Source organism: Trachymyrmex cornetzi, unplaced genomic scaffold (genome assembly GCF_001594075.2).
Source record: "Trachymyrmex cornetzi isolate Tcor2-1 unplaced genomic scaffold, Tcor1.1 scaffold607, whole genome shotgun sequence".
Classification (NCBI taxonomy): Eukaryota; Metazoa; Arthropoda; class Insecta; order Hymenoptera; family Formicidae; genus Trachymyrmex; species Trachymyrmex cornetzi.
In genome coordinates this window covers 626,745-646,072 of record NW_017299923.1, presented here as the reverse complement: position 1 = coordinate 646,072, position 19,328 = coordinate 626,745, and the positions used below count along the sequence as shown (strand labels likewise).

At 35.9% G+C, this 19,328-nt stretch overlaps 1 protein-coding gene across 1 annotated transcript; it reads right to left on the bottom strand.

Moving 5' to 3' along the window:
• Positions 1-2,341: 2,341 nt before the first annotated feature.
• unk (RING finger protein unk) lies at positions 2,342-17,966 on the bottom strand. The gene is given in 12 exon segments (XM_018515948.1): positions 2,342-3,109; positions 3,238-3,408; positions 3,478-3,580; positions 3,616-3,881; positions 3,964-4,232; positions 4,325-4,517; positions 7,190-7,366; positions 7,568-7,710; positions 8,066-8,268; positions 9,726-10,148; positions 16,603-16,812; positions 17,482-17,966. Coding segments are annotated over 12 exon segments (2,373 nt in total). The 5' UTR covers positions 17,541-17,966; the 3' UTR covers positions 2,342-2,953.
• Positions 17,967-19,328: the final 1,362 nt, after the last annotated feature.

The window sequence follows — 19,328 nt, the reverse complement described above, 5'->3', positions numbered from 1 at the left end:
TTAGTGTACTTTTTATAAAAATTTGCGAAGTTTAGTACATTTTTTATTAAATTTTATGTAAATTTACATGAAATTTAATATAAGTAAACGTTAAATTTATGTTACTTATAACTTTATTTTCATTGACAACATTAAATATGTTTAATGTACCTGCTTGAAATTTGCTTCCGTTACAACGGAAGCAAATTTCTGTTTTTTTAACAGTGTGAGGAAAGATATAAGGAAATAAATATATCTCGATGTTATAACATTCCCGTACTTATAAAGAATGCGTTTGAATAAACGCAAGAAAAAAATGCATTATTATAATCTTTCTCTCTTAAATATTAAATAGTTCTTTGAATATGGTGTTATGGTATATGCGGCCTTTAAGAAAATTAAAATATGCCGTCTACTTATTAGAAGTGAGATCTCTCATGAGACCAACATTATATCAACCACAACATTATATCAACCGCAACATTATATCAATCGGAAGAGTTAAAAAGAGAAGAAATAAAAGGAGAAAACCTGGATATTGTAGAAAGATCTTAAAAACGTCGACAATGAAAAGAATGAGTTTTCTATCTTTCTAAAATTACTTCTTATATCCTCAATCTAATTAAGAATGTAAAGCACATCAAAGAAAAGTTTATTTCAGTAATTTTTACATATCTCTACGTCATTCTCTCTATTGTAGCATAATTTTTTAAATACTATAATCTTTAGACCATATATACCATAATAGAGAAAATTGTAATTTTTCTTTTTAAATAACATTTATAATATTTTAATATTAATAATCTGCAATAAAAAATTGACATAATAAAAACATTCATTTATTTTTTGGCCTCACTTTTTGACACTAAACTATGAAAGTAATTGAAAGGGTAAAAAAAAAATAAATGAGAAAGCAAAAAACAATAACAACTTATATATATATATATATAAATGTCTTACGAGTCGTGTAAAAGTATCGTTTAGATGTTTTGTGCGGGGTATTAAATTTGAGTTTAATAATAATTTCATAATTCTCAAAATCGTAATTACACATGTATGTATATTAAATAAAAGTAGTCTTTAAAATTGATTATTGTAACATTTCATGTCTATACGAGGAAAAAATTTGATAATGCTGTCCTATCTATCCTATAATCGTTTATATCTTAGGCAATATATATATATATATTTCTCATCATGTGTGAGTGTATAGTCATTTTTTTATCATAGAGTTTAACAACTACATCATTAAAATGAATATACGCATAGAGCCGGGTACATAAGACGTGCTTGACACACGTCCTAATTAGCATACTTCTAGCATGCTACTGAACTGTAACACGTATGTCACGTTTGACTTGTGTATGCATTATATCTTTTTATATATATATATATATATATATATATATATATTTATTTATTTATTTATTTATATGAGTTATTTTTTTGATTAAATTGAAAAATCCTAAGTATCTCTAACATCCTTACATCTATAATTGTAAAAGCCTACAACACGAAATGAGGGTAATTGGTTCAGTAATCTAATTGAATAATTGATTGAAGATTAATTTCTTCGTTACTATCACACACTATTTAATTTAAATGTTTTCTAATAACTCCATCGCAAATACTAGTACACAATTAAGCATATTTAAGATCTAAAAGTAAATTGTATTACAGAAAATATGAAACGTGTACAAGCCACGTTACAGAACGAAAGAAAGCAAGCGTATTTTACGTAAAATTGTTAAAAATATTCATCATTGTAAACTTCGATCGATATCTGAAGTGTAAATGTTTTTCAACAAACTGCATCGATGTATCTAATGAATGAGATGAAAGGCAGAACAGATAGAAAAAGATAAGAAAACAAAATAAGTGGTAGTAACATCGATAGATAAAAAAAGAGAAACAAACGATATATATATATATAATACCTTTCATATAATAAAATTGTTTTAGCGCTATCTAATTATATCGGTTGTTTTGTAAATTCCCATATTCTTTATAACTATATGAGAAATCTTTGTTATTAGATATATAAAAACCTAGAAATTATATAATATATATGTGTGTACATATATATATGTATATATACATATATAATAATACATATACATATACACACCTCTTATATAATATGTATATCTTCAATATTAGGTTTTCAACGAAAAATATAAAATTTGTTAATACTTATATTATTACATTCAGTACGAATCAATTGGAAAATCCTATTAAATATATAGATTTAAATATAATAGAAATATCATTTTTTCTGTGACATACGTTTCACAGCTCAATCATCGAGAAAAAATCCTCCCATTATTTTTTAATGCAAGTGGGAGACTTTTTTTGTTGCGTTTATTAATATTATTAATTTTTCTTTAAACAATTATTATATAGTTTTCGAGGTCCCGAAACTTTGTCCACAACTGCGATTATATTGTTCTCGCGCGCTAAATGTTCTGTAACCCGCATATATTTGCGTTATAAACGCTAAATGTGTATAGTTAACACCCTGCTAGATATTTATCTCTTGAATTATGTATAAAATAAAACATCTTTATTTTTTCTTTTTTAGGGTCGTTAACGCTACTTTTCAGAGAGCGTTACATTTAAAAAATTGTGATATTCACTGAATATATATATATATATATGTGTATGTATGTATATCGAGAGAGAAAAATGTCAATGTAATTTAACATTACACCAATAAAGATTCTAATCATATTCGTACTCACTTTGGCGATAAATCAATCATATTTTTGCGGGTACATGCTTACCGCGATAAAAAACGTGTTTTCAGTTTTGTCACTGTACCAGAGTAAAAATACACAAGTCCTTGCAAAATCGTAATACTACTCACATGATATTCTTTCAGAATTTGCGGCTGCTATCGCCTCTTCATTCTTTTTTTCTTTAAGGGACAAGAAGCAGAAAATGTAACAACAGGATTCTAAGGAAAGATTTGGGTTTAACTTGTTGAGACAACTGGAGTCTGACAGTATGGACACTCGCGCTGATTTGGGGCGCATGTCGAGCAGACCACATAATGATTGCAGGATAGAGTAACTGTACGATTTTGTTCTTCGCAAACCATGCACTTTGTTGCCGTTTCTCTGTACAGCACCTGACAATATAATAATGACAATATAATAATGACAAGGTATATGTATTCTATTATTTTTGTAGTCATACCAATTCGCTTGAAAGACATTGACACTTGTTTTGATTAATGATGACAACAAGAGCTTTTACCTTTTCCACCTCTTCGAGATCCGAGCGTAATTGCGATTGAATTGATTTCAAGGTCGCTATCGATAATGATCTGAGCTCGCTTATTTTCCTCAGTGAATGGAGATACGGACCGCCATTGGACGCCTTGTTTTCGACTCTGAGTGCTTTCAGTGCCTGTAAAAAATCCCTTCTCTGGAGCACGGCAAATTGAGATTTTAATATCGAGAGAAAGAATCACACTAAGTTAGGCGAAATATTCACCTCGTCTCTTTGTTGTTCGGCAATGGTCGCCTTCCTCTTCGCCTCCTCGCTTTCCATTTGCCATGCCGCGCAAGCCGCGCGTGCTTGATTAATACGCTCGTCCCTATATATTTATATATAATCGATACATCACGAGACTCATTTTCGATAGTACATCCGAGAGAAACTCTTTAAGATCGTGCAATTCTAACCTCGGACAACGATCCTGTGTTACTTGGACTAATGGAAAATGTATTGACCAATGGAGATGCCGGTAGAGTGGCTTGCGTACGCGACGGTGACATTCCTTGGTTCGCAAAATCGAATAAACTACTATTGAATCCACTAAGCTTAGAAGCCGAGCTGCTAAGTTGCGAAATGTGATTGCTAAATGGATCTGATATCTGATTCATAAATGGCAATGTCTGAAAGTAATCCGAACAGAACATCAAGTTAGTAAAACAACTCGATATTTCTCACCGGCAGACAGAAATAAAATCAGCTTACGGATTCCATAGAATCTTGATGAGAGAATCTTGATCCAGTGAGAAAACCAGCCTGTAATTGTTGAAGTGGGCTCGACGTCGATGGCGAAAAATTGGTGAGAACTGAACGTTCAGCCATGCCCGGTATATTGACTGGGGCTGAGCTACCGAGTAGACCGGAGCTAGCTAGGCCTGCCGATATTGAATTACCAATCGGTGAATTTGTATCCCTATGAATTGAATCGACTAAATTTAACGGATCGTCTAAATGTAACTCGTCTAATGCATTTCCTGAGGAAAAAAAGGGATCAAATAGTGTTAGTTATTGTACAACATGTAAACATAAATAATAAATAAACATGAATAATATCGTATACACTTACCTACTACAGATTCTACAGTATCGTTTGAGTAGAACGAATTTGAAAGTGGTGAAACAGTAGTTGCTAATGAGTGACTGCCTAATGTCCCGTTCAAATTGTACGCAATGTAGAGACTATGTTTCTGTTGGGCCTTTTCAGCTTTAGTTAATAACGGATCGCTGTCAATGGCGACCATTTGCTTTCGAATTTCATTCTATCGAAATCAACATCAAGAGCATGAATATCAATCATATCATATAATCCATATATACGATATACGATATATATGTACATATTATGTACATATATAATCTTAAATTATACGGTCTTTCAAAATTTGCGACTCAAAATATTGCAGCAAGAAAGTTCTCAAAAGTTATTTATAAATTTTTATTTTAAGTAGCAGTTTTAAGTAGCAGTTTTTAAGATACGATAGACCAGATGAGAATTTAAATATAGTTAATTGTAGATTACGTTTAGACGGCCACTTATCTATGAATCGTGCGTGTAATATTAGATCTTATTTATAATAATCTAATATTGATGCATCAGATTGGCTGTCGCAATAAGCTTGCGATCTGTAACACAGACTATGCGATTATTATAGATGAAGCCTTAGTGTGTGAGCAGACTATCCTAATACTCACTAATAATTGTGTGTAAAGATAATCTATACAATCGATCACATTTAAATTCTATCTCAAAAACTGTTTAAAATAAAATTTTACAAATGATTTTTTTACTTAATTTTTCGAGAACTGTCTTGTTACAGTATTCCGAGTCGTGAATTTTGGAACATTTTCTATGCCAATAATACAGAAAATAAATTTAGAATCCAGAATAAAAACAAGGTAACATAAATACGATTATTTTACATTTAATACGATACATTTACACGGTGTCTCAAACTTTTTGACACACCGCTTGTGGTCAGGTAGACCTAAACTAAACCGAAAAGTCCTCTATCATTTTGCAGTTTTCGCAATAGTTAACGAGATTTAATTTCTAAAGATTAAAGCTCCTAAGCAATTAAAAAAATATCTTTAAGGGATTATGGACTCTTAAAACTTTTATATCAAGCAAATATACATACAAGGTATCAGGCAAAAACCGTAAAATGTTTCGTGCGTGGGTAGAACAGACTAAGCTGAGTCGAAAAGTCCTGTACCATTTTGCAGTATCAGCAATAGTTGACGAGATATTAACGTTTAAAGATAGCCGAATACGCGCGCCCGCTCGGCCTGTTACTGCGAAGTGTATACGCCTACTATATCTGAGTTATCTGAGGTAACAGCTGTACAAGCCCAAAGTGAATTTTTTAACTTTTTTTTCGATTTTCTCATGAAATCCAGTACAGCCGAGGTCCTGTTTGTGCGTACTTTAATTTATGTAATAATACTTTTGCAATCCGTAAATCCAATTCGGATTTTTCACCGAATGGAAATGTAAATTGTATGGATAAAACAGGAGGCTTTAACATTGTCTTAATGCTTAAATAATTCAATGTGAATTTGTATATACTATTATATACAATATATATATATGTATATGTGCATGTAATTTATCATATTTAAACTGTGCGCTGAATTATTTTTTCCGACTTAAAAACACAACTAAACTACTAAAGTAATATCACAATTAAATTTTGATGCTGAATAGGCATCTGTTAAAAGAGATCTTAAGGTTCCTGAATACTCAGCCAAGAACTCTGCGTTGACGGTGGCGACACAGAATCAGACGGCGGCCTGACGAAACCGGTAGTTCGGTGCTCTCGGTACGCCGAAGGCGAGCACATGTACATGGGCTCGTGCTTGTGTGTTACGGCGCCTCGCCATGATAAATAATTAAACTTATAGACGTGAAAAGTAACGTGTTGACGTCGAAATTTTTTCTTGCGTGTTATTAAATGCTTATATATAAAACTGTGACCTGTCTTATACTTATCAAAATCGTAAAAATCAATGGAGACTCAAGTTATCCTGGAATTTTATACATAAAAGCATATTTTTCACTACTTTCAACAGCTCAATTCGTGTGTTTCCTGCTGAAAAAGCCTTTACTTTACGTGCCTTTTATGATTATTTATTGACTGTCAGGGAAGGTAAGGAGAGTCTTCTCCGATTTTCACAACCTTTTTGAAGTGATCTCATCATTTTGTTTCATCCAATTTCTCTTTATTTACAAATACCACGCAAGAAAAATCAACGTGTCATTTCACGCTTATGAAAGATTTCGTGATTACATCATGATTCCAACATGACCACCGCGACTACTCAGAGTCTTAATACGTTGGAAATCTGTAAATAAATTTATTTATTGCGATAAATATTACCTCGGCTGGGAGTCGAACCCGGATCTCTAACATTCCGTGCGAGCATCCTAAACCTTTAGACCACTAAGGCCTTAATAACATTCTTCATAATAATCAGTATATGTATGGAAACAACGTCTTTCCTTCAGGCGACGTAATATAAACAGTAAGAATCTTATTAGACCGTACATGTGATAACACAACCGATAGAAAATAGGAATCTTAAAGATGTTTCTTAAAGAACTTTTAAAGATATCTTAAAGTTGTCTCAGATGTCAATTTTAGACGTTTTGTTCATTAGATAACTGAAAAAAAATACAAAAATTGCAAAATGGTAGAGAACTTTTCGACTCAGTTTAGTCTACTCTAACTGTCGACAAACGGTGTCCAAAAAATTCGAGACACCCCGTACATGTACACTTAATTTTTTTTATAATTTATTAATTGCATCTAAACTTTATTTACGCTCATGCGAAACCTTAACGGTCCTTCGTCTCTTACTCTAAATTCATTCTCAAAAGTATCGTCATATCGTTCTGCGGCCTACAGTATTAAGTCCAGAAAACAAAACTTACAACTTGTATAAGGGAACTAGGGTTGTAAAGTATGCTCGTAAGTTTCTGCTGCGCGGCCGCATTTATGCCGGAATTGGTATTGGAATTGTGTAGTTGAGCGCCTGGCGCCTTGCTGTGCGAGCTGTTACTACCCAAACTGCTGGTGCTGGCGGATTCCGAAACTTCACCGCTTCCATTCTGCAAGTTAGTCAAGCGATGATATTTCAACGCATGATATGAAAGTGCCATCTTAAAATTTTTGTGATAAAAATTAAATAATATAAATTAAATTCTATCAATTTGACAAGCAAATTCGCTATTTTATTCCAATTTTTTTTTTATCTAATCCTATGCGAGTCCTTGAAACTACGACGATGTGTAGAGGGGATCGAGACTCACGCTACTGTCACTGAGTGGCTTGTCCTTGTCGTGCGAGCGCTTGTCAGGAGGAAGAGCGTTGCTGAGTATGTCGGCCAGATTCGCTCCGCAATCTATAGGTACCGCCATATCCCTCGCCAGGCTCATTTCTTCTGTTGGCAACACTGCTTCCATCAACACACCATACCAACGTCCCAATATATCAATTTTGAGAAACAATTTTGACGGCTAAGATTTAGCATTTATTATCGACTCTCTACGTGTATTCCAAACGTAATTCGCGAAAAGGATTCGCGAGTGAACGACCGTGATATCACGGTATTAGCATGCGAGCTCGCACCCGCCGCGTCGAGGAGAGAACGACGGATCGTTTTGTGACCGTGTCACAGACGGTCGCGGAACAGCCAGGTAGACGCGTATGTAAACTCTACATATCTATCGCCATATATGCACAATATATTGAACTCACAAAATATATAATAAGACTGTTTTACGTACGATTGATGAGTGTACACTCACGGTCAACATGCGCGAAGGCGCAGAAGACGCCACGCGGACAGTAACCAGCCTGCTGCACGTCATTACACTTGGTGGATTTGTAGATCTCAGGGTGGAACTGCTGTTCCGTGCGAGTATGACAGTACGTGCACGCGTCTCCCTGTTCGCAGTTGCCCGGCTCGCCCCATTCCTCGCCGTGTTTCACATTCGGGCATGGCGTTGAGCTGCAATCATCGTTAACATTTATGGGATATATTACAAGATAATGGGATTATTTATAGGATACTCTGAAATCTTGTAAAAAAAATGTAAACTTCTTGAAAATTCCCGGAGTTTCTTTTCCAAATATTATTCAAAATTCCAGGTAAGATTAAACAAATTTTTAATGCAACTTTGAAATAAATTGGAATGCGAGTAACGTAAACAAACCATATATTATAAATTAGTAGATTCCACGAGACTATTGACGAATTCGATTGGATACACGTAATGTGTAGTGGTGCATGTTAAAGTTGTCGCACAAAAATTAAAGATGTAGTTAATGTAAATATAAAAATTGATTAAGCTCCGGAGTAGTCGTCGCGGCTATATTGAATAATGACGTTATACGTAAGAAATGACACGATAAATTTCTTGCATATATCATTTATAAACAAAGAGAATTTAAAACAAAGTAATAAGATCATTTTAAAACACTTGAAAAATGTAGTCAAAGCTCAAACTATGAAATTCTCAATATATTTTATTATGCTGTTGAGTAAAATATGTACTCTATAAAATGAAATATATATTTACATTCAGTAGTGCATTCGATCGAATTCGTTATATGTATGTATGTATATATTGTATCATTTTATACAATTGGAGCCACGAAACTTTATAATAGGATAGAGGAGACTCATTATAATATACACTGAGAGAAAATGTACTAAATTTTAGTAAATAATTATTCGAATAGTGCCAGTTGAATATTTACTAAATGTAAACATATATTTATTTCATACAAGAATCATTAATTTGATTTACCAATTATTATATTTATTTTCCATAAATAAATATTATATTAGTACTATTCAAACAATTATTTATTAAAATTTAGTAGATTTTTCTCTCAGTGTAGTATCAGTGAGCTATTCTCTTCTGCAGAGTATTATCTTCTACTACCTCACACTAATTTTTTAAATAAAAACTCGCGAGACACGAGAATGTATGTGGATTATATGCGGGTATGTATACCAATATACCATGCTAACCGATTGTCGACATTTAGCATCATGAAAAAATGATTAAAGAAAATAATAAGCGTGTTCAAGCTGACAAAGCAGCTAGCCTGCTAGTCTGCTCGCCGAACAATTGAACATGATTGGTTCTTACTTACCAGGAGATTCAATCGATTTAATCACTCGGCTGTATAAGTAAGCACTTTCGTCCAACTTGAATATGGCCAATGTTTTCAGAAAGATAGAATTTTAATTTAAAAATAAAATTCTAAAAACTCGAGTGACAATAAAGTTCCATGAAAATCCTCCATTTTATAATAACTAAGGATAAAAAAAATGTTCTAAAAATTTCAGGTTTTCCCAAGTTTTTCCAGATAGTAAACATCATAATTTAGGCATTATTCCCGACGTGGCGCCGGCGCCGTCCGCGTCAACTGATTAATTTCGATATCGATATTTACCGATATTTATATTTCCGTGGGCTGCGCCGTTTGTCCTTGCTGTTGTGATACTGCGGACAGGCGTAGCCCTGCCGGCATAGCCGCGGTGGTCTCTTGCACGGCTCGGTCTTGTAGTTGCTTAGCACGTAGTTCGTGTCCTGCCACTTTGGATCCTCGTTCATCAAGTTACGTTCCTTGTCGAGTATGTTAGGCCCATTCGATGAGGAGTTTGGGTCCGAGTCCGGATTCTCCAGCGCCTGGATCTCCTTGATGTCATACACGGGCGGACGCAGGTCGTGATTTCCGTGCGCAAAAGCGCAATGCGGGCCATTCTTCACGCAAAATCCACGCGTGTCGGTATCGTGGACGCACATGCATGTCTTGTAGTAGCGTAGATGATAACGTCTCTCTGTGTCACCCGCGGTACGATGCAGAAACGGACACCTGTGTTTAACAAGATAACATTTTTACGTCCTCGATTAAGGGGATCCTAAATTCGTCTGTATTACCGACTGAACCATATAATTTTTAACCGTACAACAATTACTTTTTTCCTCTCTTACTGATTTGAAAATTCTTTTCCAGGATTAAAGCATACGCATTAATACGTGTCGGTGAGATGGCGTCTATGCTGAGACCGACTAAAAATTTCGAAATTCTTTATCACTTCTTACAATTAGTTCAATATGGCAGAGCTATCACGTCGTCAACAATGTTTGCTTCATGTAAAAGCTGTGCAATCTGTACTTTCAAAATAGTAGTCTACAGATTAGTAGTTTGCATGAAGAAACAGCATGGAATTTTTATAATTGGACTTAAACTTCTAATTAAAACGTAATTGTTATACGAAAATTTATGTGATGTGTGGCGTGAGTGAGATTGATGTAGTGATGTGTCAATGTCACATAAATCGTCTGTGTGTAAGTGCTATATACGATTAATCGTCTTTAGGATCCTCTTAAGCTTTAACAAAACATTACACTTTTTTTTGTGCGCTCTTCTCTTTTTTTCTTCCAATTATTAACAGTCACACTCGCAATCCTCAGTAATATTAAATTTAATGTGTGCCCTAGACTCTTTCAGTATATTCCGTTTTTTCTCTTATTCTTAATGCGGACTTACGAATAATAAATTTTCAAAATGTAACTATACATGTATATGTCGAAAGAAAATAACACAAATAATTTCCTAAAGTTAAAAAAAATATAAAAAAAAACAAAAATCAGTTAAAAATAATTAAAAAATACAACAAATATATTAACAATATCCGAATAAGGTTTAGATACATATGTGATCCTTTGTTGTGTCATCATTCCTTCCAAGAAGGAAAATCGATAAGAGTAGGCTTCCTTTGTTCGTCAACTAACGTTGGGAATTTGGGGAAAGAAATTCACACAATGTGAGCCTGGACAATTGCTCATCAATGAAAAATCACCTTACGTCGAATACCGAGCAATAAAAGTCCACAGTTGTAAAAATAATTTGCGATCAATTTAAAGGATATCGATGAACCATCATTTAAATCTCACGCGATGATATTATCTGCGTAAAATCGAAGATATAGAAATACGATCTTTCCATAATATTCTTGCAAAATTGTTACTACACCGAAAAAAAAATTTGATCAACTAACCAAACACATTTAGTTCGTTAACATTAAACAATTTGTTAAGCAGACTACGGTGAATTCGATTAAATAAAATTTGTTAACCAAATCTGTAAACAACTAAATGTGTTTATTTAATTGAACAAATTTTTTTTTCAGTGTATGACGCTTACACAAAGAAACACAACACGGAGAGAATTTTTTCTTAGAATTTACCCTGAAAATATGACAATCGTGGGACAACATTGTATTTCGAAGAATTTTAATATAAATCTCTCTTATTCATTAATAAAACTACAATAAAGTATAAAATAAGTTTGATCAATTTTACTGAAGTGTATGGTAAAAATCTTTAAAATATTGTATTGTACCACAATCACCATATTTTCAGGGTAAATTTTAAAAGAAAATTCTCTCCGTGAAGAGACTAGAGAAATTAATTGTTATATAAGTATACGTATGCGAAGTTTATTCGATTTCAACAAATGAAAATCGAGCCGTTTCGTTTCTTGTAATTTTAAAAAACGAATCGTTCGTGACTTGTAATCTGTAGAATGTTGTTGATTGTAAATGTCCACCTGTTTATGCAGTTTGAGTGCGTATTTCGGTGCAGGCGCACACGCGCGCGCGTGTAAGTATTTACTGTATGGAAACAAAGTTACAAAACGTGGATACAAGGCGTTAAACATGTATGTTAATTTATGCGTAAAGTGCGGAATTAACTACGCGATGTTACAGTGTCATTGTTTCCGGGCAAAAGGCACGCCGGAATGTATAATCGATACTGTAAACTACCGATAGACGTGTTCTCCATTTTGAAATCGAAGAGATCCCAAAGAAATTCTGATCACAAAGAAAAAAAAAGTTACTTCTAAGAGTTCGCGCCATGACCGAGAACACCAGATCGCATTCTCGCCGAGAAGGGTTTATTGTCATGGGATTATCAAGTATTATATTATTATCAGGAAGGAATTTATGTCGGAGAAACATTGTTTTGGTGACCAAAAATGTCACGTCGCATCTTTTACATTCTGGCGCAGGCAAGAACCGCGCATTACCTATATGTACCTTACGTTATGTGTCAAGGACCAACAAAAACGAGGAGACGAAGCACGTGTCTCTGCTTCTTCTTTCCCCTTTTCTTTCTCTTTTTTTTTCTTTTTATTTTTGTGCACCTCTTTACATCCGAGTTCTTCATTGATACTCACAGACTTTTGCTTGTTATGATTATAATTGTAATGTTTATTTTGAGAGGATGTCATCTCAAATCGCTCAATAAACAGTTATTCCTTTTCATATTATTTTTGCAATCTTTCTTATATTGCTGTATTTATTCGTTTATATCCTATATTTGTATAAATATTTTTAGCGCTTGAGAGGATGTTACTCCAGAATCCCTAAAGAGTCCTAACCATTGAGCTAGTTTTGTAATAAAATAGTGTGTGATCAGATTCTTATCTAGGAACTCCATGCTACTCTAGAAAGCGCCTGATAAATGAAATTATTGATCTATCTGTTTTCTCTCTAGAGTCTCCGATTTATAAACGAACTGCTCGTGCTGTAGGCTGTAGTGGCAGCCCTGGAGAGAATAGATCTGTTAACGTTACTTGAAATCTCACAAAATTTTTGCATTTAAAATGAGGTGAATATACATGAGATGGTCCAGATCACATTTTTTTTTTAAATAAGAGGAAGTGATTTTTCTGAAAAATCCTAAAAATTTTGATAAAGTAGATCGAGTACACTCTTATCGAATGGTGATATTTTCAATTTCCAGTCGCCCTACCGGAAACGGAACTATTCTATTAAATCTTCTAAATGTAACATGTAGGTATTTTTTATATAGGTATATTGCAGATTCGGATTACAAGCAAACAGATAAGAAACTTCTCATATCGAATTCGATTATTTAAAATAGGAAATGTAAAATATATTTGTGATGTTTTCATTTGAAAATATAAAGTCCAAAAAAAAAAATATTGTTTAGACATCCATTTGAAATAGAAAATGGCCATTTTTTAAAAGGGTTTTTTTTTAATGAAAATGGTTTTTCAAATATTTATATTCTTATATTATCTATTTTTAAATGTTTATCTCATATTTGAATTCTTATTCTTAATACCTTTCATCATTATAAATTTTTATAAAAAATTTACATAGTTTTTGAAGAAGGCTGACACCACACAATGCAGACGTGATTGACACGGACATGGACTCACTCTTATGGCTTTAACAGCTACCACGCGATGAGCGATGTCAAATGAGCACATAAATTGTTCAGAAAAGTTGTATGCTTATTAGATATCGCGCGTCACGTGCGGCGTTAATCGCGTTAGTCTGCTAGAACTATTAGTGCCAATCTATAAATGTATTTCAAATAGAAAATAGGTAATAAAAATCATTTAAATAGAAATGTAACGGTTTCTGAAAAAATTTTAAATACAAAATATAAAATAAGGCATTTTCCATTTTGTATTTTCGTTTAAAATGCATCTATTTCAAATAATATCCATGCACAAATTAACGTAAAGATATGTATTTGATAACATAGAAACGAATTAAAACTGTGAAATCCTCAAAACATTTTATGATGCCGTTAAGTGAAATATGATTTTATAATTTGAAATATTCTCATTGCACTTTTATATTCACTTAAATTAAATCATTGTATAACGACTTTAAATAGTGCACAGAAAGATTTTTTACCATAATATGCTCATATATGTATAAACAAAAATACTACAATCTTGCTTCAAAAATTTTAATCTTGATATAATTGTATTGATGTAAGATTTTTTATTGAGAGTAAGTCTTAAGGGGGAGAAAGTCAAATAGAAGGTTGAAAAAAATCGAAATTTTTTTTCACAAATCAATAGTATGTAACATATAGAACAAAATTTCGAAGTCGCAGAAGTGAATTCGAAAATTTAAGATTAGCTACAGCTAGTGCTTTTAGTGGCGGCGGCGCGCTGTGCCGAGCGGTACCCGCAGGTGTAAACGCGCGTCGACAGCACAAAAGGGGCCAGAACTGCTCGAAAAGAGCAACAGGCGGCTTTATTACTACATTTGAGGAAGAAGTATTGATGTACGGACATTGCAGATTAAAACAGCTGTAAGTTTCCAAAAAATGTTTTTCCGTATCGAAAACTTCAAACGCGTTTTTCTCGAAACAACAATTTTCGAGCGGCGTGGCATGTAGCTCAAACAATTTTTAAACAACGAACTTCTCCTTAAGTACACATATTCTTTAACATCTTCACAGCATAAATCTGTTTTTACACAAATATTTTTGAAATAAACAATTGCTTTTTTTTGGTACCATTTGTCTTAACTTTTTTTTGGAATGTCACTACTTTTTCATTTTTACATTTTTTAATTTAAAAACAGGTTCATGCTAAGCGTATATTCATTAACTAACGTTTCCACACTTTGGATTTTTGATTTCAGATAAAAACAGCAGTCCCTACACTCCACGGTACAGTTAAGGAGAATTTTTTGAGGGACTTTTTGGGAAGAAGATACAAAGAAATATCCAAATTACGACTAAAATATCAAGAAAATCGCAATATATGAGAATAACTTTTGACAAATCCAACACGCAACATTGAACTTACAACACGTAAGCATTTGACATACGCAACGTTTTAAAATAATTTCATCCTTATTTATCAATGTTAGACAAAGACAAATAACGCTCGCGAGCTTGTGAACGTCAAATAGAACGCACTCCAGCCGAGTCGTAAGCGGAAATTATATTGCAAAATATACAAGGCCTGTTCTTTTTAGCTGAATTTCTTACAGCGCTCATCTTTCCTCCTTTTCTCTTTGTACTGAAGAAGAAAAGAAAAAAATGACAAGTTGACAGCTAAAAAGAACAGATTTAAACTTTCATTCATGTAGGGGAGACCGGGGTTGGTTGTCGTACGTACGGGTATATTGATTGTCAAAATATTTGTAACTTAAACAGGATGTGGCAGAAAATTTTTTTTTGACTGTAGATTGCTGATATAATATTAATTTGTCGAGTAAAATAATTTACACCACAAGCATTGTATATATTATTTATGATTTAAAAAAAATTAAGTTGGCGAGTAAATTTTTCTTATCGCCTATTTATATTGTAGTCTAATAAGTCTTTGGCACTATTAATCGCGATATCCCTGTATTCATAGAAAATAACATGTCTTGGAAGATCTGTGCTACAATTAATCATTATCCATTTACTTAAAATTTGTGAATATTATACAATCTCTTTTATTAAAAATGGCTATGTGGGGTAGATTGACCAAAATGAGATAAAGTTAGGACAATTAATTTTAATATCTTTTTAGAGAACACATTTTTAGAGAATATACGTACAAATATATTATATTTCACATAGATCTAATATTTTTTTCATTTTTCATACAGAAACTACGGTACAAAAACAAATTACGCATTTTATGATTAAAATAATCATTTTATTTGAATTAATACCATAATTACTATTATTTCTCAAAATATTGAATTGATATTAAAATAAAAATTGTATTTTGCCAATCCTCGAACGTGACAATCAACGCAGAACACGGGATTAATTTCGCAGCTTTATTTAAAATTAAACAACTTATTTTTACGATATGATGCATTCACGAGTAATATTTTTTTTAATACCTAAAGGATGTAAGCATAATATTTCAAAATCAGGCATCCACTTTTCTCTAAAAATCAAAAACTCTGACAACCAGTCTCCCTTATATACGTAACACGCGATTGCCGTGACTACCCAACTAAAAGAACGCAGTACACAATTCTGCGGTACAGTATCTGTATCTTTTTCCATATCTCGCTCCTGATCCCCGCTGAAGACCCGAGCAACAATTGTTTCTCTTCGTGGGGGATGAAAGAGTCGCGCGGACGCGCGTCGGAACGTAAACACGTACGTGCGCGCGCGAGGGACACGTACGCCGCGCGACAGCAACGCTACGTGTACACGTACACATGTACGTTATTTATATATATGTAACATACACGTACACACGTACGTATACTTTACGATGCGACAAAAATACTGGCGTACTTAACGATATCACCACGATAATGACGTTTCATCGAATTGGAATCATCGCGTCGTAATCCACTCTGCCATTACGTGTTCTTATCCACGAATCCACGTACGACGCACGTCGTATCCATTCTTACGCACAAGCAGCAGCACAAACCGAAAAGAATGTGTACTACGTCGCTACGTCCGGCGCCGCGATCCGCGATGCGCAATAGAAGAGACGGAGGCAAAGAAAGAACGAAACTTACTCATCTCCGTCGGGGCAGATGCCAGTCGTCTCGTCATACTTGGTGCAATAATTATCGGCGCTGTAGTTGAAGGTGCGGTCCCTCTTTCTCACCGGCCTGCGTCTCCGCTGGTTCATAAAGTGCCAGTTGAAACACGTGAACGGTCGGTGCTGCGTGCATTTGCGCTGTATGAAGAGGGGACACTGGTCGACGCGGAACTCCTTCAAGTATCTGGAATGCGAATCCACCGTACTAGACATTATTTTTCGCCCGTACTTGGAGATTGCCACGCTCCTCTGCCACCACGCTGCCTTCACCACCGCCGCCGCCACCGCCGCCGCCGCGTCTCTATCTCTCTCTCTTTCTTTCTCTCATCGCTCATACATGTATTTTTGCGAATCGTAGGACGCGCGCGTCGCGTTAGTCGCGTAGTCGCGTATAGGCCGCGTTCGTCTCGCGGCGCTCGCTCGCTCTCTTTCTCTCTCTCTCTCTCTCGCTCGCTCACTCTCTCCCCCTCTCACTCTCACGTTCGCACAGCCTTCTCTCTCTCTATCCCACTCTGTTCCCTCTCTAGCCGCACCGTTACCTTCTACTTTTAACCCCTCCCTCCCTCCCACCCATCCACCCTCTCTCACAATATGTTTGATTAATTTTCTTCGCACTGCACTTTCGGGATGATCCGCGCACTTCCCGGCATATGAAATGGCCAACTCGTCAGCTCCCTCGCTCACCGCCCTTCTTTCACTCTCCCCCTCGCTATTACTTCTTTCTCGCAGGCAGAGTATCGCACGCAGCATCGCGCTCCATCGCTGATCGCGCGCCGAGTTAACGCACACACTTGGTCTCACAAAGGTTGGGGCACGCGGCCTCGGCGGGGCGGTCCGGCCGGCCGCTACTTACGTGTAATGATTCGCCTTTTCCGCCTGAGCTGTCAACAAAGGTTTCGAGTCGGACTTCATCTTGGATACAACAACGCGAGCCACCAACCAACCGCGCTCGCGCACGAACACACGCACTAACAACACGTACGGCGTACGCCACCGACCAACACGGCGCACCGTCTCGATCACCGTCGCCGTCGCCGCCACCGTCGTCCTCGTCCTCGTCACCGCCACAATCACCGTTACCGTTCACCGTCGCCACCACTGCTGCTGCTGTTGCTGCTGCTGCCGCCACCGTCGTCCTCGTCGTCCTCCTCCTCGTCGTCGTCGTCGTCCTCGTCGTTCGCGGTTCGCTCTTGTCCACCTCGTCCTCCCCCGGCTCCCCCTCGACTCGCACGCGAATTCTATTATTCTATTGGACGAGGAATGCTAGCCGCGCGACGGACACGACGCAATACACGTTGTACGCCGCCTCCGCTAACCAATCGCCGCTTCTCTCGCCCCGGTCACGTGACGCGACGGCTTTCAAGGTCATTGATGTTTTGATTCACGCGTATGCAGGCGTCCACGTCGAGTGATCGGCGCGGCGACGCGACGTTGACGACGAGGACGAAGATGACGACCGACGACACGCAGTCACGCGGCTAAATTCCTATTTCCTCGCAATAGAGAAATCTCACGATTCCTCGCGTTTTCGTGCCGTTCAACGTTCTTGGAAATCCGCCTTCCGTTCTCGCCAGGAGGGAGATTCCGAAGAAAAGAGTCAAGTTTCTCATAGCATTAGTGACCGACTTTCTTCGCTGTGCTACACCGCTTGGCGCTCATTAGGCAGTTTTTGCAATACCGTTTATCCAGATACGGTGAATGCTGAGGTCATGTCAGATTATCTTCTTCGTAACAACTAATTATAAAAAGGATAATTCACGTTATTTCAAAAACTCCTTATTGTTTCTCTTGACGGTTGACTTGTAGAAAGCGAGAGTTAAGAAATACAATAAGAATACTCTCCGTGATGTTTTCATTTTATCGTACCAACGGCGTACAACGGTGGATATGTAGGGAAAGGCCCGCTCTCGATGAGAATCGATAACTCGCAGTAGAGAAAACTAATCAGCGCTTAGTGATTCTTTAATGCGATTGGTTCCTACACTTAGATTTAGCGAAGAACTAAAGGCAAGAACCAATCATATTAAAGAAAATTACTAAACGATTACTGATTAACTTTCTTTGCTAAACGTATCCACAAATCTTCGTCGAGATTGCGTCGCGCGAGATCTCGAACGATACGAAGCGATATATAGTATAATAGCGTTTTCGGCCCGGCCGGGTTTGCACCAACCTGGGTTGGATTAATGGCGTTTTGCGCTCTCCTTCTGGTAGAGCGGGTGACGTCAACCAATAGGAAAGATTAATCCAACCCAGGTTGGTGCAAACCTAATAACTGTCAATGCTGAAAATTTATAGGGCACGTAACGTATACTGTAGTTAGGGTCTCCGCACAATAATAGGAACAGAGAACAGAGAATAAGAATTTCAACCTATCAGAAATCATGTATTGTGGAATACATCCTCTGCATTCCACAATACATGATTTCTGATAGGTTGAAATTCTTATTCTCTGTTCTCTGTTCCCTGTTTCTGTTATTGTGCGGAGTCCCTTATTATAAGGAGCTCCTCGTAATCTATCATAACCGCCGACTATAGACATTCAGAGATGGTGGGCTGCTCTGTCAGAATTTTTGCGCGTTCCGAAAACCATCGAATTAAAAAGTGTTGCAACCTTTTATTAACTGACTGTACATACATAAATTATAAAAAATTACCTCGTTAATCCGATTTAAACGGAGAAAAGTGTCTTCTATACAA